Below are 26868 nucleotides of genomic sequence, written 5' to 3'. Positions count from 1 at the left end.
ATTTCCTGTCTGCTGGTCCCTACCTAATGCCGTCTCGCTCCAGCACACATACAGCTCCCTCAAGGCTCTGCAATGCGTGGCCACGTAATGCGCCTATCCAAGAGTGCCCGCGACTGACAGACTGGATGTCACCTTAGTCCCTGAACAAAAGCATCTGAGAAGTTGCTGTCAAAACATGTGTTCTTTCTCTATTTCGCCTCATTTCCTGCTGGGCCTGCATGCGCCGTTGGTCGCAGTCAGACCGAACCGGAAAAAAGCAGTGTTTACCTGGTAAACCCATGTGGAATACTGATGCATGTGAGACACCTTCCTTCCAAGGCAGATTCCCCACTGATAATGGATTTTGCCATGGGCGCTAAGCTGCCATCTGTGCTGGAGAGAAAGGATCTCACGACAAGAAATTCAATTATATAGCATAGGATATACTGTTTATTTATAAATTTCAATTTGCAGGGGCTGGATCTCACTTTTATTTGGTGGGAAAAACTCACATCCAACAACTACATGTCCTAATTACATAATTACACTGCTGCAGATTTAATGTGTCTCTTATTGGAAAATTTTCCTGCGTATGCTCACACTGACATACAGGGATCGACTGAGTTAGTACACACTGCCACCACCAGAGGACGTTCCACCTTCTATGCCTCACTCTCTCCCACCCCACCCCTCCCAGAAAAAATAGCTGGGAAAAAGACTCCCTCTGTGCTGGAGAAGAAAGTTCTCATGACACGACATCCAAATCAAAGTCAATAATATATTGATACATACTTTTTATTCAATCAGCTTGTGGGAGACGGGGTTCTCACTTGGATGACATCATGACTGCACCCCACACCCTTGCTCGCCATGACAATAAGTGTAATCACAAGGGAATGGAATGAAGTGTGACATAGTAGACACCGTTTGGAATCTCCTGCATGTGCAGCTATTATCAGGGTGCCACCATGAAGGTCAAAACAGCCCGATGTCCTAATTACAGTTCGCGTTACTAAATAACTCTGACCACAGGTCAGATATCGGCATCAAGTGGTAGCATTTTGTTGATCGGCAAATTCCAGACTCGCTTCCTGTCTCTCTCACTCTCAAAAGTCGCTCCCACTTGATTGTGTAAACCAACGTCTCCAAACATGAACGTGAACGTGGAGCTTGTCATCTCTCCTCAGAATACTGTATTCCTATTGGCTAATGCTGGATACAAAGGGAAAGCTGACACAATTTCGATATCAAAAATAAAGTGAAGTAATCCATTTGCACTATCCTGTCAGAATAATTGTTGAACAATTTACAGGAGTCAAACGGATCGCTTAAAACACTCACTTCTACTTTCAATAATCCTTCCTCACAATAAAACATATTTTCAACGTTTGAGTACCAAACGCAAACATTATGCAAATCAATTAATGTAATTTCTGTCACAAATAGATTGTAGCACTAAATATATCTGGGGTCTTGTATGCTCCCTCCTCCACCACAACGTTTCCGCTAAACATACCTGATGAAAAAAAAATCCTCACAATCATGAAGCATGAACCACCAACTGCTGGGTAGCCACATCTGCACCAGCTGGGAGAGAGACCCACACCCGAATCCATGCATGCACACAATACAACTATTGGAAACAATAAACTGACCAGTCGGGAATTTGACAGCGCGATTGTATTTTTTAAAATTGATTCTCAATGCTACATTCGAAAAGAGGAAGGAAGACAGAATCCACTGCGATGTATCAAGAAGCACTAAACACGACACACTTTAATTATGATCCAGTGCATAGCAATAAGCTGTCATGGCTAGATAACGGTGACAGCTGAAAACACTCAAACATCCCTTGCACGCACATCCCAGACGTCCACACGCATACCGTGTGCATACCGGGGGGAGTCATTCCAGATGTGGAAAGGGTCCTTCCGGATGCCATGAAGGGTACAGGGTGCACCCATCTGCAGGTGGTCGCTCATGTCGGCACCAATGATGTGTGTCGCTATGGATCGGAGGAAATCCTCTCTGGCTTCCAGCGGCTATCTGATTTGGTGAAGACTGCCAGTCTCGCTAGCGGGATGAAAGCAGAGCTCACCATCTGCAGCATCGTCGACAGGACTGACTGCGGACCTTTGGTACAGAGCCGAGTGGAGGGTCTGAATCAGAGGCTGAGATGGTTCTGCGACCGTTTGGGCTGCAGATTCCTCGACTTGCGCCATAGGGTGGTGGGGTTTCGGGTTCCGCTGGATAGGTCAGGAGTCCACTACACACAACAAGCGGCTACACGGGTAGCAGGGGTTGTGTGGCGTGGGCTGGGCGGTTTTTTAGGTTAGATGGCCTTGGGCAAGTACAGAAAGGGCAACAGCCTCAACGGGTGCGGGGCAAAGTCAGGACATGCGGGGACCAAGCAGCAATCGGTATTGTAATTGTCAACTGTCGAAGCTGCGTTGGTAAAGTACCGGAACTTCAAGCGCTGATAGAAAGCACCGAAGCTGAAATCGTTATAGGTACAGAAAGCTGGCTTAAGCCAGAGATAAATTCTGCCGAAATTTTTACAAAGGTACAGACGGTGTTTAGAAAGGATAGATTGCATGCAACCGGTGGTGGAGTGTTCATCGCCGTTAGTAGTAGTTTATCCTGTAGTGAAGTAGAAGTGGATAGTTCCTGTGAATTATTATGGGTGGAGGTTACACTAAACAACCGAACTAGGTTAATAATTGGCTCCTTTTACCGACCTCCCGACTCAGCAGCATTAAAGGCAGAACAACTGAGAGAAAATTTGGAATACATTTCACATAAATTTTCTCAGCATGTTATAGTCTTAGGTGGAGATTTCAATTTACCAGATATAGACTGGGACACTCAGATGTTTAGGACGGGTGGTAGGGACAGAGCATCGAGTGACATTATACTGAGAGCACTATCCGAAAATTACCTCGAGCAATTAAACAGAGAACCGACTCGTGGAGATAACATATTGGACCTACTGATAACAAACAGACCCGAACTTTTCGACTCTGTATGTAACAGAACAGGGAATCAGTGATCATAAGGCCGTTGCAGCATCCCTGAATATGGAAGTTAATAGGAATATAAAAAAAGGGAGGAAGGTTTATCTGTTTAGCAAGAGTAATAGATGGCAGATTTCAGACTACCTAACAGATCAAAACGAAAATTTCTGTTCCGACACTGACAATGTTGAGTGTTTATGGAAAAAGTTCAAGGCAATCGTAAAATGCGTTTTAGACAGGTACGTGCCGAGTAAAACTGTGAGGGACGGGAAAAACCCACCGTGGTACAACAACAACGTTAGGAAACTACTGCGAAAGCAAAGAGAGCTTCATTCCAAGAGCAAACGCAGCCAAAACCTCTCAGACAAACAGAAGCTAAAAGATGTCAAAGTTAGCGTAAGGAGGGCTATGCGTGAAGCGTTCATTGAATTCGAAAGTAAAATTCTATGTACCGACTTGACAGAAAATCCTAGGAAGTTCTGGTCTTACGTTAAATCAGTAAGTGGCTCGAAACAGCATATCCAGACACTGCAGGATGATGATGGCATTGAAACAGAGGATGACACGCGTAAAGCTGAAATACTAAACACCTTTTTCCAAAGCTGTTTCACAGAGGAAGACCGCACTGCAGTTCCTTCTCTAAATCCTCGCACAAACGAAAAAATGGCAGACATCGAAATAAGTGTCCAAGGAATAGAAAAGCAACTGGAATCACTCAATAGAGGAAAGTCCACTGGACCTGACGCGATACCAATTCGATTCTACACAGAGTACGCGAAAGAACTTGCCCCCCTTCTAACAGCCGTGTACCGCAAGTCTCTAGAGGAACGGAGGGTTCCAAATGATTGGAAAAGAGCACAGATAGTCCCAGTCTTCAAGAAGGGTCGTCGAGCAGATGCGCAAAACTATAGACCTATATCTCTTACGTCGATCTCTTGTAGAATTTTAGAACATGTTTTTTGCTCGCGTATCATGTCATTTCTGGAAACCCAGAATCTACTATGTAGGAATCAACATGGATTCCGGAAACAGCGATCGTGTGAGACCCAACTCGCCTTATTTGTTCATGAGACCCAGAAAATATTAGATACAGGCTCCCAGGTAGATGCTGTTTTTCTTGACTTCCGGAAGGCGTTCGATACAGTTCCGCACTGTCGCCTGATAAACAAAGTAAGAGCCTACGGAATAGACCAGCTGTGTGGCTGGATTGAAGAGTTTTTAGCAAACAGAACACAGCATGTTGTTATCAATGGAGAGACGTCTACAGACCTTAAAGTAACCTCTGGCGTGCCACAGGGGAGTGTTATGGGACCATTGCTTTTCACAATATATATAAATGACTTAGTAGATAGTGTCGGAAGTTCCATGCGGCTTTTCGCGGATGATGCTGTAGTATACAGAGAAGTTGCTGCATTAGAAAATTGTAGCGAAATACAGGAAGATCTGCAGTGGATAGGCACTTGGTGCAGGGAGTGGCAACTGACCCTTAACATAGACAAATGTAATGTATTGCGAATACATAGAAAGAAGGATCCTTTATTGTATGATTATATGATAGCGGAACAAACACTGGTAGCAGTTACTTCTGTAAAATATCTGGGAATATGTGTACGGAACGATTTGAAGTGGAATGATCATATAAAATTAATTGTTGGTAAGGCGGGTACCAGGTTGAGATTCATTGGGAGAGTGCTTAGAAAATGTAGTCCATCAACAAAGGAGGTGGCTTACAAAACACTCGTTCGACCTATACTTGAGTATTGCTCATCAGTGTGGGATCTGTACCAGGTCGGGTTGATGGAGGAGATGGAGAAGATCCAAAGAAGAGCGGCGCGTTTCGTCACCGGGTTATTTGGTAACCGTGATAGCGTTACGGAGATGTTTAATAAACTCAAGTGGCAGACTCTGCAAGAGAGGCGCTCTGCATCGCGGTGTAGCTTGCTGTCCAGGTTTCGAGAGGGTGCATTTCTGGATGAGGTATCGAATATATTGCTTCCCCCTACTTATACTTCCCGAGGAGATCACGAATGTAAAATTAGAGAGATTAGAGCGCGCACGGAGGCTTTCAGGCAGTCGTTCTTCCTGCAAACCATACGCGACTGGAACAGGAAAGGGAGGTAATGACAGTGGACAGTGGCACGTAAAGTGCCCTCCACCACACACCGTTGGGTGGCTTGCGGAGTATCAATGTAGATGTAGATGTAGATACCCTCATCCCCATTTACACTGCCAGCACCGATGTAAAGAGGTCAGTGAACAGCTATTTTTGTAATTTTTTAAAGTTTTTATTCATTTATATAGAATCAAACATTAATAATTAAAAATTATCAGTAAGTAATCTATATTGTGCATCATAAGTAAGATTTTTTTATCATATATAATTATATAAGCAAGCGTGTCATTAGAAATTTTATTATTAAAAGTTGCACTAACTTTCATACTTGGTTTTTGTGTAGTTACAACACTTTTTCTTCATGTCATATTGTTACATAAATTGGATAATTAGTTATAAAACTAAATGGATTAATATCAATATCTGATTTTAGTAAATGAATTCTTTTAAAATGAAGAAATGCATCATATGCTTTTAGAATTTTATTTGGTGTATTAATATTCCACATTTCTTGAGGAGAAGCTTCATATCTTCCATTTAAAAAAAATACATTCTGTAGTTTAACATGATCAAATAATGAGGATTCAAGTAATTGATTATTTTTACGATTTGTCTGAAATACAACAAAAACAAAATATGGCATATGAAAGTCTGTAGAGTTACAGTTATTTGTAATATCTGGTTCAAAGCTATTTTTACTAGATAAACCAGCAACTTCTTCTGTTTGAAGTTTGTAAAAAGAAATAGGAAATTTATAATTTTAAAAATATTTTCAAGTAGTTCAATTCATAATTTGGTTCATATTTAACAACTGGTACACCTATTTCCACAGATTATATAATAATTTTTCCTTCGTTAGGAAGTTTTATTTCAATACCAGCATCATTTCTATCAACACAACGTAAAATTGCATCTCCAGAAGATGAACTTTGTGTAAAAACTACAGTTAAGTTTTCTTCTATATAATTTCTTTATAATCTATAAAAAATCCACCAAGGTTTGACAATGGTTAAGTACCTAGGTTTTTTTGCTATTTATTTTTCCTGCATTAAGAATATGTCCTTCTAAACTTAATTTGACAGTAACAGATAAAGTTAGATGTAGTAAAACTGTTGATAAAATAAAAAGATGTTCAATTCTAGATAACATATTATTTCCTTTTTTTGTTGTTACAAAGTCAAACAATTTATCTACATAGTTATCAATTAATTTTTTGTTTGATTTTAAATCGTAAGTTGGATAATTTGTACCATCAATTCGAATAATATTAAATTTCATATACAATTGTGCACAATTTGGATGGAGCCAACCATCACCAATATTTATTTCAATTTCTGTATCTTTGTGGGGAACATTCAAATTTTGTTTATCATTGTTTTAGCAATTACTTATTTATTAAGAAATTTCTAAAACAACTGTTGCAGTAGCACCATTAAAGTCAATTAAATTATAATTTTCATCACTTATAGTAACTTCTAACTCCTGAATTGTATTAAAAATAGGAACATTTATAGGATGATTTGTTCATAAATGATTCGTCCACGAAATTCTCCATTATGTTTAAATGAAGCAATAATATTAGTTTCTTTATGAAAATGATCATCACCTTTAACTTACATTCCATCAGCAAGATTAAAATTTATATGGATTAATTCAAAAGGAACTTCTGTAGCTACAGCTTTTTAATTAGCTTCAACAACTTGTTATTAAAACCAAGTAAAATTCAGATACTATCTGCTATATCAATATACAATTTTACATCACTTTCAATAACAATTCTGTTTATAATTTCATCTGCTTTATTGTGTATACTGGTTTTTTTCAAACGTATAATTTTTTTAAATTTTTAAAACTATATTGAGCTACTGGAATTTCCTTTGGTTCTCCATCACAATAATGTTAATTAATTTTTGTTGTAACATTCTGTGTTAAAAAGTTGAATAAAAACCAACTAATGAAACATTATTATAATTATCACATATTGGAACAGTTAATCGTTTTCTACGTATAGAAGATTTATCACTAAGTTGAAAAAATTATTAATAAATGAAAAATAAATAAATTACAATACTTATTAATGAATGAATAGAACATTGGGAACCAGAAGTAAGAATTCCAGAAAATAAGTTAAAAAAAGAACATGGTAAACTTTTACCAAATTCTTTAGGATGGTAATAATTGGACCAAGTGGTTGTGAAAAAACAACATTAATGATTGAAAATTATATTTTAGCTCCAGGATGGTTAAACTGGTACAAAATTAAACATATATATGATTACTCAAAAAGTTTAGAACAACCAATGAATCAAGAATTTATAAAACAAAGTAAAAGAATTGAAAATAAAATTAATGAAAATATTGTTAGTTTTATTGAAATGATAAAGAAATTATTCCATTAGATGAATGTGAGGAAAATTCAGTTGTATTTGACGACTTTACATTGGAAAATCAAGATATTGTAAGAGAATATTTTACTACAGGTAGATCCAAAGGTATAGATTGCATTTACTTAGCACAATCTTATTCAAAAATACCAAAACACTTAGTTAGAGACAATTTTAATTTTTAAAATATTTTTAGACAAGATGATTCAATTTTAAATCATATTTACCATGAGTTTGTTGGTGGAGATTCAAAGTTTGTAACTTTAAAGAATTGTGTAGTGAATGATGGAATGATGAATTTGGTTTCTTTACCAATAGATATGTCTAGAAAACCGAATGAACGCAAATTTAGAAATAAAATACAACATTCCTTAACATCATAAACATAAATATAAACAGAAACATAAACATAACTATTAAAGAAAAAAATAAACATAATTAATGTTTCTTCTCCATTAATAAGTGTTTGCAAATTATGATGAAAAAATTGTTAAACAAGATAAACAAAATAGAAAGAAAGCTGAAGAGCTATAAGAAAAATTTAAGCTTTGGAAAAAGTAACCAAGAACAGAATATGAAAAAAATAAAAACGAAGATCAACCTATTATTGAAGCTATTGAAAAAGTAAAAGAAGATATTGATGATTTAGGTGATAATGTTTTAAAATCAACTGAAGAAAATAGGGAAGTTGAATAACAAATGATTTTATATCATCATAAAGAAGAATTTGAAGCTTTATCACCAATTAAAAATTAACAGATTGTTCTGTTGATATTCCTGCAAAATATGATCATACATTAAGTGAAACACGAATTAAAGATGCATTTAATAAATACCAAGATGAAAAAGAAAATTAAGAGATAAACAAAACTAAAAAATAAAAGTTAGTAAAAGAATGTTAAAGTATCTGAATTATAGAGAAGATAAAGTATTTGGTTTAAAACCTGTTGGTATGTCTAAATATGTTGGTAACTTACCTGTAGAATTTAATGGTGATAAATTAACAATTGGTAAAAAAACATATGAAGATACAAATGAATTAATTTGACTTTTAACTGAGAAACAAATTACCATTGAAAATTTAAATAAAATGTTTGATGGTGTTAATATATCAAATTATGCAGATATATTATTAAATTGGGAGGCATTATATTTTGATAATAATCCAAATATAATAATATCAAGTAAAGGTAATCAATATTTAAATTTATTAAAACCAATTGTTGATGATTGTTTTCCAAACTTATGAAAATCAACTATAGATTCTTCAGTATTAGTTTTCCTGAAGAATTGGTGAAGGTTTCGCTAAAAAATATACAGAAAAATCCATTGAATATGTTTGGTTAAATGATGTTAGACAATTAATTATTGATTAGCAGTAATTCATGGTGAAGAACTAGCTGGAAGTAAAATTATCATAATGAAAAAGTTAGTATTGCACAAATGTTAACAAACAAATTTTAAAATTTTATAATTGATAATCTAAAAGGAATTCCATTTTAATCTTCCACATACATTTTGTAAAAGTGATAAAATTGGAAAAGGTTTAGTAAATACTTTAATTAACAAAGTACCATTTGAAATGCATCTTCCAGTTTATATATTTTGTGGTCCAGGTACAAAATTAGAAGAAAGATTAGCTAAAGTTGATAAAGGAATAAATCTATTAGATGAAGCTTGTATAAAACGTGATATTACTTATGGAGATAATAAAGAATTTTAAAAAGGCATATAACTGGTAAAGAACTTCAGTTAGCACCAAAAGAAAGAATCTATGCAAATGATATTTCATTTGGTAAAAAATTGCACCAACAGCTGTTAGAGGAATAATGTATGGAATAAGAAAATTAAGTATGGGAATTAATGTTGATGACAATGCGGGGGAATTACAAAAGTCATCATAAATTTTTACACTATATAAAGATCTTTACAAAATTTTTAACTAAATAAATTTTTACTATATAAATTTTTAACTAAATGAAAAATCTTTATTAAATGTTTAACTATGTAATGAATAGCTTTACAATTGATTATACTTTGCTATCTAGTGGTAAAACTAAACCAAAACCAATCAAGATAAAGTTAAATAATGAACAGTTAAATGTAATTGAACCATTTATAACTGAACGACAAGAACGTAAGAAAGAAAAAAAATAAGATGAAATTTACTTGTTACATTAGCTATTCCTGTTGTAAAAATAATTACTGAATATGTAACAAAAAAGAAAAATGGTAAAGAATTAACACAACATGAAGGTGGATTCTTACTGTTATTATTAGCTGCATTACCATATTTCGCAACAATTAGTTCATTAGCTGGAGGATCTGCAGCAATTGCTAATGCAGTATTAAACCAAAAGAAAAATTATAAGGTATTAGAAGAACAAAAAAAGACATAACTTAGAAATTGAAAAATAAGTTATTAATGGAATAAATAAAACAAAAAAATTGAAAATTGACTCATAAAAATCCTAATGCATTAAGTAATTTTGATATAGAAAAACTAACTATACAACTAGAAATTAAACATTTTCAGGTTTATACATGATTGATGAATAAGTAAATAAACCATTAAAAATTGAATCGGGTATAGTAATTTTAAATACATCTGAAAAATCCTGGTATTCATTAGATTTATCATTATAAAAATAATAATAAGAAAATTGTTTTTGGCTCATTTGATGGTAATATACCAAAATAATGAGTTAAAAATTTAGGAAAATATGAACTATTTTATAATATAGAAATAATACAAAATTTTGATGAAGTATTACATGGTCACTTTTGTTTATTTGTTTTAAAATTGTTTTGTGAGAACTATAATTTTAATCATACTTTAGATTTAATAAATGGACATTTTGAAAATAAGATACATCTAACTATACAAACTGAACAAGTACTTAATTTGCTACCCTTCAATTTAGAAAAATTGAAGAAAATGAAAATTCTATTAAACAAATTCAATCATCAATAGATCCAAAGATATCTAAAGCAATTAAACATTTTCAAAAAGAATTTAATGTTACTTTTAAAATAACTAAAGTTTATATTGGTTTTAAAAATAGAAGACTTGAGCAAAAGATGTAGTTAACAAACAATACTTAGAAAAAGAATATGTAACAAAATCCAGACTACACCAGCATCATAACACAGTTTTTTAATTACGTTAATAAAGAAGACCATAACCAGCTTCTTTTAGATTTAAAGTAAAGAAATGGTATTATGGCACATTATGATAAAGAAATAAACAATATGACAAATATTCTTCTTAATGCATTAGTCAAAACTGATTCAGTAGAAAGTTATGTTAAATCGTTAGAATCACAAATCAATAGATTTAACATTTTTAAATTTTTTATCCGTATAAATTTTTTATACATAAATGGAAAATCATACCTCACATTTAGCTCTTAAAGACGACCATATTTATTGTTTAAAGTTAAAAAATTTACCGAACCACATAATCCACATAGAGCAACAACTAAAAATGGTAGACAAGAAATTGAAGACATTTGTACAATTTGTAAATCTGAAAGAAGCAAATTCATTAAATGTTTTCGTAAATGTTGAAGGTATAAATAACATTAGTGAAAATATAATTAATGAATTAAATAAACCAATTAGAAAAATTTTCAAAACAAGAAATGTTGTTTCTATTGTTATAGATGATTTATGGCAAGCTGTTATAGTTGATATGTATTCTGCAAATTTAAAAGGAATTTCAAAAATAAATAAAGTTTATAAATATTCATAAATAATAATTGATGTTTTTTCCAAATTTGCATTTGCTCTTCCTATTAAAGATAAAAAGCTTTAAATGTAGTTGACGCTTTTCAAAAAAATTTAGTAGTTACTAAGCCAATTAATTTACAAACAGATAATGGTATAGAATTCTATAACAAAGATTTTGAAGAATTAATGAAGAAATATAACAATAATTATTATTCAACTTTTTCAGAATTAAACGCATCTGTTGTTGAATGTTTTAACAAAACACTTAAAGAAAAATGTGGAAAGAATTTGCTTTACAAGGAAATTACAAATGATTAAATTTAGTTAAAAATTCTACATTAAAAATGAAACCAATAGAAGTTAGTGAAAAAAATTTAAAAATAAGTAACATTATATCTAATGAAAATGCTAAATTTAAAAAACGGTAATAAAATTAGAATTAGTAAACTGAAAGGTCTTTTTGTAAAAGGATATACAGCTAATTGGTCAACAGAAATATTTCAAATTGGAAACGTTCCTTATTCTAATCCATTTACATATAAATTAAAAGATGTAAAAGGAATAATTTTATGAACAAGAACTACAGAAAACTAATTATCGAGATGTATACTTAGTTGAAAAAGTTTCAAGAAAGATAGATAAGAATTTTTTTAAGTGGTTCATTGTTGCTAATTCAGACGAGAGTTGGTTAAATAAAGATAAAGTAATTTTATAAAGAAATAGTTTACTATTTAGTTTAACAATCAATTAGTTTTAAACAAATAGTTTTTGAAATGAATTAGTTTACTATTTTATTTGCTATTTAGTTTAACAATCAATTAGTTTTTGTTTTTAAAAGATGGCGTATGCTATTTAGTTTTGTAATCAATTAGTTTTTAAACTATTGGTTTTTAAAACAATTAGTTTGCTATTCAGTTTATTATAATTATTTCATTGTTTATTTAATTATATCATCTTTTATTTAATTATTTCCTTGTTTATGTTATTAAATTTTGTAGTTTTTGTATACAAAATTTTTTTGTGTTTTATTTCATCTTTGTAAAATGTTTCCATTTATATAGAAACATTTTACATATAAAATTTTTTATAATTTTATATAGAACTGATTTTATTAATTTAATATGGAATTAATTTATCACATTTTTATAACTTAGAATGACCATACTTTAATGTATCTATTTTATTTTCCAATACACATATTTTATTATCATCAGAACTTTGTTTTTTACTTGAATTGTATATCTCATTTTTAAATTTTTTTATATTTACCAAAACTAATGTATACTTTGGTATTAGATCTATTTCTTTACTATCACAGCTCATTCTTTTACAAAAAATGAGTATCATAAACAGATAAATTATGTAAATAAATAAGTACACAGTCAGGTTGTTTTAGTTTTAAATTATAATTATTGACAATGGAGCAATATATTTTACCGTTAGATAATCATGATGACGAACTTTTTTATTAGTTTTTGTATAATGGTATTTACACAATATACAAAATTTAGAATTATTAGGTATTTTGTTTTTTCAATTGTAATTGGTTCGACTTCTCCCATTTCGGAATAAATTTTTCCAATCTCTACAACCTCTTATTTTATACTTTCAAAAAAATTTTAATGACAATTTGGGACTCTATAAATAACTCGTTTATAATTTCCATATATGTATCTTATATAGTAACAAAATCCACTTGGTTCATGTTTTTGATATTTCATTGTGTATGGTATTTCTGGATTTGGTTAACAATTTTCAATATTAAAAAGTAAACTTTAAAAGTCAGCATAAATAACAAGTCAAACTTTTTGTGGATATTGAGAATTTTTAAAATAGACACATTTTCCTTTACTTGGCATTCAACTTTTAATGGTTTCTTAGCTAAACAATTTGGTGTATGATTATCTAATTTTTCTTCACTATTAAAATGTAGTAAACATAAATCACAAATACATATTACTGATTTATGTTTGGTGATTTGACTTGATAAAAATTCTGGTTAAATTTTTTATATAACAATAGTGTGAATTATTATCTTTCTTGAAATAAATAGACTTACATTTTTTCCTTTTTAGATTTGTAATTTTTAATGGATTCACTTGATATTTTTCATCATCATCATCAAACGAATAAACATTTTTAGATACATTAACAATGTTTTCTATTTTTGGAATACAATCAAGGACTGTACATCTACAGGAAACAAAGCTGCTTTTATAGACCATAGAAAACTTTTTCATCATTATTTTTGAGATTAATAAAGGCTTTTTTTTAATGTTATCTGGTAAATCGATATAAGAGGATCCTTTCAGTTGAATATATTTGGTAGTTGCAAAGCAATAATTCTATTTAATGACCATCCTGATCCTTGTGCTTGAAAATTTGGTATTTTTTCTAAAATATCTCTTTTAGTTTCTTTAAATTTTTTATTAAAGGTTTTTTCTCTCATAATAGTATAATCTCGTGTTTGTTGTCTAAATTCTTGAAATTTTTATTATTTCATTTGTTGGTCATTTATATTCACAAAATAGATTAAAATTTATCTTTAAACCAAGATGTGCTTTCAAATCAGGTATAGTAATTTTAAATACATCTGAAAAATCCTGGTATTCATTAGGTTTATCATTATAAAAATAATAATAAAAAAACAGTTTTAAAAATTTTGTTTTACTACAGTAAAAAAATGATTAGGATCAAGTATATCTATACTATTTTCAAAATTTATAGTTTGTAATCTGTTTGCAAATGCTTTTTCAACTAAATAATCTTTAATTGTATTTCTATCTCTTGGTTTCAGTTTTACAAATATAATTGTAAAAATGGAAATGTTCTTATGAATGCTTTATCTTCTTTAGTTAGAAAATCATCATAAATATTATAATATGGTAACGTTTTCCAAAAATTATCACTTACTTCAGCAACTGCTGTAGCACCTTAGAACTGCATTCAGGTGTATAATTTTAAACACTATTTGTGTTATTTAACTCATATCAGGTATATAAATTTAAAAAATATTTGTACAATTTTTACTTACTTCAGTTATATAATTTTTAACAATATTTATGATTTTCACTTACTTCTGGTGTATAATTTCTAACAATATTTGTGTTATTTCCACTTACTTCAGGTGTATAATTTTTAACAATATATGTGTTATTTTCACTTACTTCAGGTGTATAATTTCCAAAGATAATTGGAACATTTCTAACAATAATTGCTCGATTTATAATAATAAATCTAATTACATCAGCTTTATGTAAATTTGAATCCCCTCATAAATTTTTTATTTTACAAAATACATGAGAGTAGCAACTTTAAATTGCTGTAGTTCAGTATCAATTTAACTTTCCATTTTGCTTTTATTTATTACAAAAAAATTTATTAGGTTTGCAAAAAATATTTTTAAATAAAACCATAAATATTTAATAGACGGATAAGGATTATTTTTAATAGATAATTAATCAAAAAGAGAATTAATTTATTGTTTGGTTTCACTATTAATTTTTAAACATTGGTCTATCATAGACGAAAATAAAAAGGAATAGTTTTTAGAAGAATTATACTGTTTAATTCAACAATCAATTAGTTTACTATTTAGTTTAACAATCACTTATTTTAACACTCTATTAGTTTTTATACGATTAGTTTTAATAATTTAGTTAATTAATCATAAAGGATTATTATTTAATAAATATTAAATCATAAAGTTAAAAGCTTTCTTATACTTAATATATTCTAAAGTACACTTCTTACATTTATTATTATGATTATCTTTATGTGAAGGATTTATGTAAAAACAATTTAAATATTTAACCTCATGACAATTTTTACGTTTCATTATAGATGTAGGTGTTTCTTCAGTTAAAACTTTTTCATTATTCATTGTAGCTGTCGATTTTTTCTCATTATTTATTTTTAAAAATATTTTTGAATGTTCTTCACTTGGATTTCATCGTAAATGTTCCTTAAAATAATATTAGCAGCACTTTTCCACATACACATGGAATTCGATTTTTATTATAATACACTCCTGGAAATGGAAAAAAGAACACATTGACACCAGCGTGTCAGACCCACCATACTTGCTCCGGACACTGCGAGAGGGCTGTACAAGCAATGATAACACGCACGGCACAGCGGACACACCAGGAACCGCGGTGTTGGCCGTCGAATGGCGCTAGCTGCGCAGCATTTGTGCACCGCCGCCGTCAGTGTCAGCCAGTTTGCCGTGGCATACGGAGCTCCATCGCAGTCTTTAACACTGGTAGCATGCCGCGACAGCGAGGACGTGAACCGTATGTGCAGTTGACGGACTTTGTGCGAGGGCGTATAGTGGGCATGCGGGAGGCCGGGTGGACGTACCGCCGAATTGCTCAACACGTGGGGCGTGAGGTCTCCACAGTACATCGATGTTGTCTCCAGTGGTCGGCGGAACGCGCACGTGCCCGTCGACCTGGGACCGGACCGCAGCGACGCACGGATGCACGCCAAGACCGTAGGATCCTACGCAGTGCCGTAGGGGACCGCACCGCCACTTCCCAGCAAATTAGGGACACTGTTGCTCCTGGGGTATCGGCGAGGACCATTCGCAACCGTCTCCATGAAGCTGGGCTACGGTCCCGCACACCGTTAGGCCGTCTTCCGCTCACGCCCCAACGTCGTGCAGCCCGCCTCCAGTGGTGTCGCGACAGGCGTGAATGGAGGGACGAATGGAGACATGTCGTCTTCAGCGATGAGAGTCGCTTCTGCCTTGGTGCCAATGATGGTCGTATGTGTGTTTGGCGCCGTGCAGGTGAGCGCCACAATCAGGACTGCATACAACCGAGGCACACAGGGCCAACACCTGGCATCATGGCGTGGGGAGCGATCTCCTACACTGGCCGTACACCACTGGTGATCGTCGAGGGGACACTGAATAGTGCACGGTACATCCATACCGTCATCGAACCCATCGTTCAACCATTCCTAGACCGGCAAGGGAACTTGCTGTTCCAACAGGACAATGCACGTCCGCATGTATCCCGTGCCACCCAACGTGCTCTAGAAGGTGTAAGTCAACTACCCTGGCCAGCAAGATCTCCGGATCTGTCCCCCATTGAGCATGTTTGGGACTGGATGAAGCGTCGTCTCACGCGGTCTGCACGTCCAGCTCGAACGCTGGTCCAACTGAGGCGCCAGGTGGAAATGGCATGGCAAGCCGTTCCACAGGACTACATCCAGCATCTCTACGATCGTCTCCATGGGAGAATAGCAGCCTGCATTGCTGCGAAAAGTGGATATACACTGTACTAGTGCCGACATTGTGCATGCTCTGTTGCCTGTGTCTATGTGCCTGTGGTTCTGTCAGTGTGATCATGTGATGTATCTGACCCCAGGAATGTGTCAATAAAGTTTCCCCTTCCTGGGACAATGAATTCACGGTGTTCTTATTTCAATTTCCAGGAGTGTATTTTAATTAATATTTATTTATACATGGTCTACATATAGTTGTATAACCATTTTTGTAAATTTTGTAAAGTTAAATTATCAGTTGATTTCTCTGTATTACAATCTTTACAAAATTTAGATTTTATAGAAGAATCTTGTTGAACTTGCTCCATTTACATATAAAAATTATTAGATTTCTGAAAAAGTACAATTTTTTAATTTTTTAATTTTTACAATTTAAATATATAATTAATCACCATCATAATATCCTGCTTCACCATAATATACTCATTCACCAAAATATGCTGCTTCATCTTGAGCTTCACAGATAGCATAAATATCAATTATTTCAATTTTTTCTGGTACTTTATTTTTAATTATAGTTCTACAAAGTGGACAATTTTCTTTTTCTTTTAACCATTCATCAATACGTTTTTTATGAAAAATATGATTGCATTATTTTCATTACTGAAACAAATAGGATAATCACTATCTTTTTATTAGATTTATAAAAAATAAAAGAGGCGAATAAGTTTCAGTGAATCATTTGGCTATAAGTTTTTAAATATATGTAGAAAACAAACTACAAATTTATTTTTTAAACTTATAAAAATTTTTTCTTTATAAGTGTAAACTACTTTAATCAAGAATCTCAACAACATAAGTATTTCTAAAGAAATTAAAAAAGGAAACGAGATAAAGATAAATGTTTTATATAACATTACAAACTGTGAATATTTAAATACTGGATATGAAGAACAACTTTATCTAGAACTCAATAATGCTTTTAAAGTTATTAAGTTACTTTACCAAATAGATATTCTAAATTAATTGCTGATTTTGATTTGAAATAATTAAAAAATGACAAATGAAGTTAAAATATAAAGGAATGAAAAACCTAAAAAAAAATAATGAATTTCATGATATATAGAGTCCATAATGTGATTTTTTAAAAATAATTTTTTTTGGTAGCTAATAAATTTTCATTACATTCTTAAATTCACAATGTGAATGTGATTTTTAAAATAATATACTTTGTTAACTAATATGCTTTATTTACTTTTATTCACAACGTGATTTTTTAGAAAATAACTTAATTTTATTAACTAATACATGTTATTATGTTACAATCGCTTTGTAAATAAAATAATGAAGTTAGAAATCAGTTAGTTAATATAATCAGTTGTGTTATTGTAAAAAATAGGTATTTAGTTAACATTATGAATTCAGTTGATTAATTAAATATACTGAATTTTTTAAAAAATCAGTTAAATTACTGAGAAAATGTAAAATTGGTTTGAGTCGTCCAGAACCTACAAAATGCATCTCCTAACATGATATTTAATTATGACATTGGGCTGATTTGACTTTTGTTGCGGCGGCCTAACGATAGGCACACATGCGGGAGACCCCAAATGGTGGGTAATATATCGCATTTAATTCCATTCCTTTATGATAACAGTTATTATGTCATAGGGAGCAAGGGTGAGGGGTGCAGCCCTGGTGTCTACACAAGTGGTGGAACTGTGCCACCTGTAAACTGATTAATTAAAGAATACTTATCAATATATTATTGACTTTGATTTGAATGTCAGGTCATGCGATCCTTCTTCTCCAGCACAGTGTGATGAAGGGTGCGAGGAGTAGGGGAGTAGGGGGGGTTTGGAACACCCTCTGGTGGTGGCAGTGTGGCAGTGTGCACTAGCTCAGTCGTTTCCTGCATGTCAAGGTGAGCGCACACAGGAAAATTTTCCAATAAGACGACTGCTTCAATCCTTAGTAGTGTAATTATGTAATTAGGACTTGTAGTTGATGGATGTGAGGTTTTCCCACCAAACAAAAGTGGGATCCAGCCCCTGTAAATTGAATTTTATAAATAAACGCTGTATTCTGTGCTATACCTGTATAATTGAATTTCTTGTCACGAGCTCCTCTCTCCCCAGCACAGATGGCGGGTTAGACGCCATGGCAGAATCCATTCTCAGTCAGGAATATGCCTTGGAAAGAAGGCATCTCATGTGCACTGGTATTCTGCAGGGGTTTAACAGGTAAACGCTGCCTTGTTTGTGATTCTGTCGAACCGTGATCAATGGTGTGTGCAGGCCTTGCATGACAGGAGGAGAAATAGAGGAATTTCTCAGATGCAGTTGTTTGGGGATTAGTGTGACATCAGGTCTGACAGTCGCGGAGACTGAGCGGACATTCTTGGATATGCGTGTGACGCAGGCACACTTTTCAGAACCTTGAGGGAGCTGTATGTGTGCTGGAGCAAGACGGCATTAGGTGCAGGTCTGCAGATGGAAACGCTGGATGGTGCGTGCATTGAAATCGAAAGATTTTTAACAGTGTAATTACGTGTGATGGTTGTTTCAAATGGTATTCCTCGTGCAATCGGAAAAAAAAGCGATCGATTTAATTACTGCTTTATAAGACCAGCAACTTACGAAACAGCAGATAATGATGAGCGGAGAGGTCTGACCCCTGCAAACTGAATTTTGTATGTATGTAATTGAATTTCTTGACGTAAGATCTAGCACAGAGCTGTCAATTTCCAGATAGGTGAGGAGATATTTGAGGGGTTAACCAAAGGGGGATGGATTAATTAATTGATAAATTTAATTAAGTAGTCAATCAAATTGATAGAGTGAGAGAGGGCAATACGAATAATCCAGGCCTGAAAACGTACTTGTATCAGTGAGGTTGAGGGTGGACGGTTGGAGGCTTCCTGAGGGGTTGGGAGGAGGAGGGGGCAGAGGAGGGGGAGGGATGGTGGAACAATAGGCTAAGGCCCTGTCAATCAAAAAGAAGGACTATCCTCAGGGAATCATTACCTGTGAATCAAAGGATTATCCCCTGGGGGCCATAACCTGTCAATCAAAAGAAAACAATAGGTTTGTTCCTGAGTGCATACTTGCTCCTGATGTAGCCAACCCACACTAACAAAGCACGCCACAACTCTATTTGCCCTGCTATTGTCTGTTATGACATGAGGGAATAGCTTCCATCATACTAGAGGGAGTAGTAGAGAGCAAAAACTACAGATAGAGACAGGAATATGTTCGACATAAAATTGAGGATATAGGTTTCAGTTGGTACTCTGAGATGAAAATGTTGGGACAGGAGAGGAATGGATTCGTGGTGTGTAGCAATAAACCAGCCAGGACACAGAAAAAGAATATTTTTCTTTGTAAAAAGAATGGCCCCTTCTAACCTCAGTGTTTCCACACTGCAGACATTTCTCGCAAGGCACCCAATTTTTGCTGCCAACGAGTAAACAAAAATGTTCGCTCAGTACAGAAATATAATGCCATGAGCAATCAGTTGAGATAACAAAGTCGCTATTTAGCAGAAGGCTTAAATCTGACTAACATGGGGACTGCATCTACTTATCATCACAGATTTTCTCAAAATTCATGCCGTATGTATGGCTTGGCCAGAAATTACAGTGAAAGAAGTGGGAGTGCCAGATGCTAAGCATTTAGGTAAAACAGAAATTTGGAAGTGGATGAGGAAATTCATGAGTCAATTATGTTATTGTGGTTTCCAGGCAGCGATTGGCGCAGTGGCAAGAGTTCAGAACAGTAATAAGAGGGTTGTGGGGCCAACTGCCTATACAGGGACTTTTTGTTTTCAATTTATTTGTTGCTTTTACTGCAAAAAACCGAAATAATGTTCAATATATTGTAATCATTAATGTTTTCATAAAAACATGTGAAAGAGAAATGCGAAGGAAAATTTCAGATTGTTAAAAAATTTCTAGGAATGAATTTTAAGCTGTACATGTGATCTTTGTATACACCGATTAGCCAGGACATTATAACAACCTACCTAATAGCCGGTATGTCCACCTTTGCCACGGATAACAGTGGCTGCGTGTCATGCCACAGAGGCACTGAGGCCTTGGTAGGTCGCTGGAGGGAGTTCGCACCACATTTGCCCACACAAGTTGCTTAATTCCCGTAAATTCCGGGGAGGGGGCCATGAGCTCTGATGCCATGATCAATCACATCCCAGATGTGTTCAATCGGGTTCAGATCTGGCGCATTGGGGCCAGAAAATCATTTGGAACTTGCTACTGTGCTCCTCGAACCACTCCATCACATTTCTGGCCTTGTGACATGGCGCATTATCTTGTTGAAAAATCAAATGTAAGTGGTCTGCAACCAATGTACGATACTCCTCGGCCATCATGGTTCCTTGTATGAGCTGCACTGAACCCACGAATGCCCATGTAAATGTTCCCCAGAGCATAACCGAACCACCGTCAGCTTGTCTCTGCCCCGCACTACAGGTGTCAAGGAGCACTTCCCTGGAAGATGACGGATTCGCTTCTCTCCTTCGGCATGATGAAGAAGGTATCGGGATTCATCCGACCATGCAACGCTCCGCCTTTGCGCCAATATCCAATGCTCATGGTCTCGTGCCCGTTTCAGCCATAGTGCCGATATCAGGGTGTTAACATTGGCACATGTGTGGATCATTGGCTGCGGAGGTCCATCGTTAGGTGTGTTCGGTGCACTGTGTGTTCAGACACACTTTTACTCTGTCCAGCACTGAAGTCTATGTTATTTCCGCCACAGTTCGCCACCTGTCCTGTTTTATCAGTTTTCACTGGCTACAATGTCAGACATACGTAAGAGGGGGTGGCGGCCCATCCCCACGACCTCTGAACATGGTTTCATCTTGGTTTTGGGAAGACACTAACCACAACACTCTTCAGACACATGAATATTCGTGCAGTTTCCGAAATGTTCGTGCCGAGCCTCCAGGCCATCACAATCTGCCCTCGTTCAAACTCAGATCGGGCGCTTTCCCCATTCTACTCACGGACAGCATGCTCACTGATATTACATGCACCGTGTGTGTCTGTCTAGCAGTCATCCCTCGCCAAGGTAACGCTGCTGCCACCTGAAAGGGTTTATATCGATAGTTGATCGGTGGTCATAATGTTCTGGCTGATCAGTGTATAAAATTAGATATTTTTGTTATTTTACTGTTGATGATACATACGCGCCGATGTGATGTTCATTGTAAAAATAGAGGAAGCAATAATTTTCTCATCATCTTCCACACTTTGTAAGCGCTATTTTTTTTCTATTAGATGGTTGTTTTAAAGTTGCTGTAGAAAAACAAACTCACCTAATATTCATAAACTGTTGTGTGTCATCACACTGTTACACAGAAAACCACGTGTCAAACATTAGCGAGTATTCCTGGCTATGCACTGTGGAATGTATTTTGATGCGGTGATTTCTTTGTTGTTCAAATTTGTGTGAAATCTTATGGGACTTAACTGCTAAGGTCATCGGTCCCTAAGCTTACACACTACTTAACCTAAATTATCCTAAGGACAAACACACACACCCATGCCTGAGGGAGGACTCGAACCTCTGCCGGGACAAGGCCCACAGTCCATGACTGCTGCGCCCTAGACCGCTCGGCTAATCCTGAGCGGCAGTGATTTCTTTTTATTTCGCTGAGATAAAACAGTTTTGAAAGTTTCTGATTAAATTTATTATCTGACAATAAAAACAGACATCGCAGGTTTGCGCTAGTGGAGTTTATTTAAGGGGAATCACATTAATACTGCAAGTTGGCAGTGTTTCTTCATCTTGAGAAACCTCGTCGTGTAACTGTGGATTTGTTTGTTCTCCCCATGAGTTAATTAACTGAAGAAATTTGCTCTCTTCCACATAGGGCTTTATCACGTCCGTGAAAAACTTTTTGTATTAGGATGTTAGGTGTTTCCAAGATTTTGATAAAGTAATGAGGACATTCCTGTATTTAGCTTTTGGATTTCCTTTTCGTACCTTTAATGAAAATATTAAAAAATACAATAAACTGAGCACTATACCGGCTTGTTTGTGGCAAAAGCAATGTATAAACTGAAAGGAAAAGAAGGAAAAATGGTTTCCACGTATGACTCGACCCAACAGCCATCGAATTACCTTTCTTATTTCGCTGTGCCAAACGCTGCCTGGAAACTACGCTGTCATGAATGGCTCATGCCACACTCGACATGTGTCAAAACTGCTTTTTCTGTAAACGCTTGGCTATCTGAAGCTCCCACTTCTGTCATTTTCATTTCTGTCCAAGAGCTGGATTCACCATAAATATGGGCGAAATAGGTGATGAAGAGTAGGTATGGTAGGCTTGTGAAAGGAACTATTGAGTTGTATATACCAGGTGATCAAAAAGTCAGTATAAATTTGAAAACTTAATAAATCACAGAATAATGCATATAGAGAGGTACAAATTTTCACACATGCTTGGAATGACATGGGTTTTTATTAGAACCACGAAAATACTAAGTTCAAAAAATGTCCGACAGATGGCACTTAATCTGATCAGAATAGCAATAATGAGCATAAGAAAGTAAGACAAAGCAAAGATGATGTTCTTTACAGGAAATGCACAATATGTCTACCATCATTCCTCAACAATAGCTGTAGTCGAGAATGTGAACAGCACTGTAAAGCATGTCCGAAGTTATGTGAAGCATTGGCGTCGGATGTTGTCTTTCAGCATCCCTAGAGATGTCGTTCGATCGCGATACACTTGCGACTTCAGGTAACCCCAAAGCCAATAATTGCACGGACTGAGGTCTGGGGACCTGGGAGGCCAAGCATGACCAAAGTGGCGGCTGAGCACACGATCATCCCCAAACGACGAGCGCAAGAGATCTTTCACGCGTCTAGCAGTATGGGGTGGAGTGCCATCCTGCATAAACATCGTATGTTCCAGCAGGTGTTTATCAGCCAGGCTGGGGATGATGCGATTCTGTAACATATCGGCGTACCTCTCACCCATCACGGTAGCAGTTACAAATCCAGAATCACGCATTTCCTCGAAGGAAAAAGGCCCGATAACGGTAGATGTGGTAAATCCGATCCATACCGTGACTGTCTCATCATGCAATGGAGTTTCCACGGCAGTTCTAGGATTTTCGGTACCCCAAATTCTGCAGTTGTGGGCGTTGACAGACCCTCGGAGCGTGAAATGAGCTTCGTCGGTCCACAACACGTTACTCAACCAATCGTCATCTTCCGCCATCTTTTGAAACGCCCACACCGCAAATGACCTCCGTTTCACTAAATCGCCAGGTAACAGTTCATAATGCCGATGGATTTTGTACGGATAGCATCGGAGGGTACGCCTAAGTGCCAACCAAACAGTAGTGCATGGAATGCCTGTGCGACGTGCGACTGCACGAGCACTGATTTCCCCGTGCATAGACGAACTTGTGCTCGGTCGGCCACTACGGGGTCTATCGTCTAAACAACCCGTGGCTTCGAACTTCGAAATCATTCTCGCCACAGCTGCATTTGCCAATGGACCTTTACCCATTCGAATCCCCTTCCTATGGCGATAGGATCGTAACACTGAACTAGCACATTCCCCATTCTTATAATACAGCTTCACTAAAAGCGCCTTTACAGGTAACGTCAACATGCTGCAACTGCTGGCGCATCTGATTCTCTCTCTCATTACAGCTCGTTCTATACACGATTGTCATGCGCAGTCACTAACATTTTGCTGTCCAGCGCCATCTGTCGGACATTTTGTAAATTTTGTTTTGTTTTGGTTCTAATAAAAGCCCATGTCATTCCAAGCATGTGTGTCAATTTTTACCTCTCTATCTACATTATTCCGTGGTATATTAAGTTTTCAAATTTATACTGACTTTTTGATCACCCTGTATCTTAGACCGGATGAATAGTAAGCCGAGAACTACCGTATAACGCTCTGCAGACGCAGGTGCCTGGTGTCCTGAGGAGAGGCGGTATTGTTGGTAATTGTCTGTGGTAGGGATTTTGCTGCACTTGTGACGAGGATACGACGCCCACCGTGCAGCCAGACGCGGCAGCAGAAGCGGTGGTGGAGCCCACCGTGCCGCCAGACGCGGCAGCAGAAGCGCTGATGGAGCAGCCACTGCCCAATTTGACCGTGGCGGCCAACTGCGACAAACTGCGCAGCCGCACCGCCGCCGAGCGCCTCGTGGACGCGCGCATCCGATTGGCTGGCGCCCGCCGCAGGGTGCACCCCAAACGACTCGCCACGCTACAGTCGCTGCCCCTACACTCTGCCTCCGCCGGCATCTTCCGCAAGCCGCACCACCAGCTGTTCCCGCAGGGCGCCAACTGCACGGCCGTCGGCGACTGCGGGGCGCGCACCGCCAAGTCGGAGGACACCGGGGCGCGCCAGCACGGCGGCGGGTGCGCCAAGGCGCGTCCACTTTCCGACGCTCTTTCGTCGCTGTTCTTCACTGTACTGCAGTGTGCCTCACGTCGGAAGGCAGTCCAGTTCATATCCGTTCTGCACATCTCCTCTAATAATCCCAGCCAGATACAATATTGTCCCCAATACTAAGTGTTTCTGAAAGGACTTCGTAACTTTAAAAATTTATTCATACGACTTAAGACTCACTCTTGACGTAACTTTGTAGGAAAATAGAAAGACGTTTGACTCACATAGTATGCTATTGCGAATCACACCACTGCAAGCACTAGCGACAGTTGCAGCAAAGATGGCTGCCTTCACTGGTCCCGAGCGTGATCCCTGTGCCTTCTAGTTTGAAGAATCAGCGACGTTATTCTGTCATCGACTACGGCGAAGATCCTTCAGGTAGGCCAGCCATTTATGACAGACATAGCTGTTATTTTCAACAGGGTGCTCGGTAAGCCCTAAAGAACCTCAAGTCACCCTCAGTGTTTGATGATGCACAGCATGTGAGGCAGAGCTTTCTTGACAGCCTTCAACATGGACCTGATGTGCTTCTCGTAAACTGAGCGTCCCACACGTGACAGTTTGGCGTCTCTTAAGAACACATTTGCATCTCAAACCGTACAAATTAACAATGGTGAACCGTGAATTTACTTTCAAAACCTTTTCTTAAGAATTTTCTTTATTTACTAGCGATTCATCAAGAACATTAACACATTTAATCACACTATGTGTGCGTGGAAGTAGTTGCTGAAGTAGTAACTGATGAAAACAAATCAAATTTCTTTCAACAAATGGAAATTTTATTCCTAAAAGCCTTTTTTTTCAAACAGATTTAAAATTATAATTAGAAAGCACCCTCTAAATATCAAGTTACAATTTATTCAGAGGCAGAAAGAACAAATATTTGACTGTATGAGCTTTCGGGTTGAGAACCTTGCTGCTCCCTTTTGACACGCCCGTAGTCATGAACACTCACAACAACCTCTGAAAGACTACACTGGTGCAAATCTGCAACACACCTGATTACTTTAAACTAAAAATTTTAACAACTCACACAAGCACATATATTATGCACCCTGTAGGAGGGATGGAAATGGTACAAAACACTAACATTAAAAGATTAACTTGCCACCGAAGGTGCAACTTGATTTAAAAAAAAGTCTTATGGTGGAAGGGTGGCAACTTTATACACTAAAATGGCCATTTAAATAAAAACCCATGAAAAGCAGTCTTACATAAATATACAAGGTTGGCCAAACATGCTCTACATTACACATATACCGACTCTCAAGATGATAGGCAAGATAAAAACATATTTCAGGAATTCGGCCGTTACACTTTTAGCAATAAATTCGTTAACACCGAATCCGACCAACCTGACAGAGGCAGCTATTAACGAATGGCAGACAGACCGACAGACAGACAGTCACTAACTGCCTAACCAGTGCGGACGAGAGACAGACGAGCAAGCTGGGGACGAGAGATTGACCAAGAAAACAAGTAGAATTTAACAAGTAAATGACACAACATATCACTTAACATCTAATAAACTGCGATGTCCGGCGAAGACCTGGCGCAGCACCCCCAAAACGCTCTCCCGAATTGTCCGCTGCCAGCCGCTTCAACGGACGCATGAAGGCGCGCCGACCTCCCGTCTCATGGCGTCGCAGCTCACACCGGCCAGACCGATGTCGTGGGCTGACGCCTGTTGCTCTTGTGTCGGCTGCGAAGCCACTACCCCTCGCTATACGGCGCGGCCCACTGGACTCACGTGGCGACCTCATGTGCACCGACGCTCAAGGCGGACAAGTCATCTTGTGTCTCAGTGCGCGACCAACCAACCGATCGATCCAACCGCCAATGACCGTTGCCTGAGCAACTCGAGCAGACTGGCGGCCTAACGCGCAGACTCAGATGCAGGAACTCAGCCCGACCGGGCGACCACTAGCTGAGTTCTATTTCTGGCGGAGTGGCAAGACTCTCAGTTTGCCGG

At 36.4% G+C, this 26868-nt stretch overlaps 1 protein-coding gene across 1 annotated transcript in view; it reads left to right on the top strand.

Moving 5' to 3' along the window:
* Nucleotides 1–25019, top strand: part of LOC124797092 (lysosomal alpha-mannosidase-like) — a 191428-nt gene extending 166409 nt beyond the window's left edge. Inside the window, 1 exon segment of the mRNA XM_047260760.1 lies at nucleotides 24459–25019. Within this exon segment, the coding sequence (XP_047116716.1) occupies nucleotides 24459–25019 (561 nt within the window).
* Nucleotides 25020–26868: the final 1849 nt, after the last annotated feature.

This window comes from Schistocerca piceifrons, chromosome 1 (genome assembly GCF_021461385.2).
Source record: "Schistocerca piceifrons isolate TAMUIC-IGC-003096 chromosome 1, iqSchPice1.1, whole genome shotgun sequence".
NCBI classification, from domain to species: domain Eukaryota; kingdom Metazoa; phylum Arthropoda; class Insecta; order Orthoptera; family Acrididae; genus Schistocerca; species Schistocerca piceifrons.
This window is presented reverse-complemented; position numbering and strand designations above follow the sequence as displayed.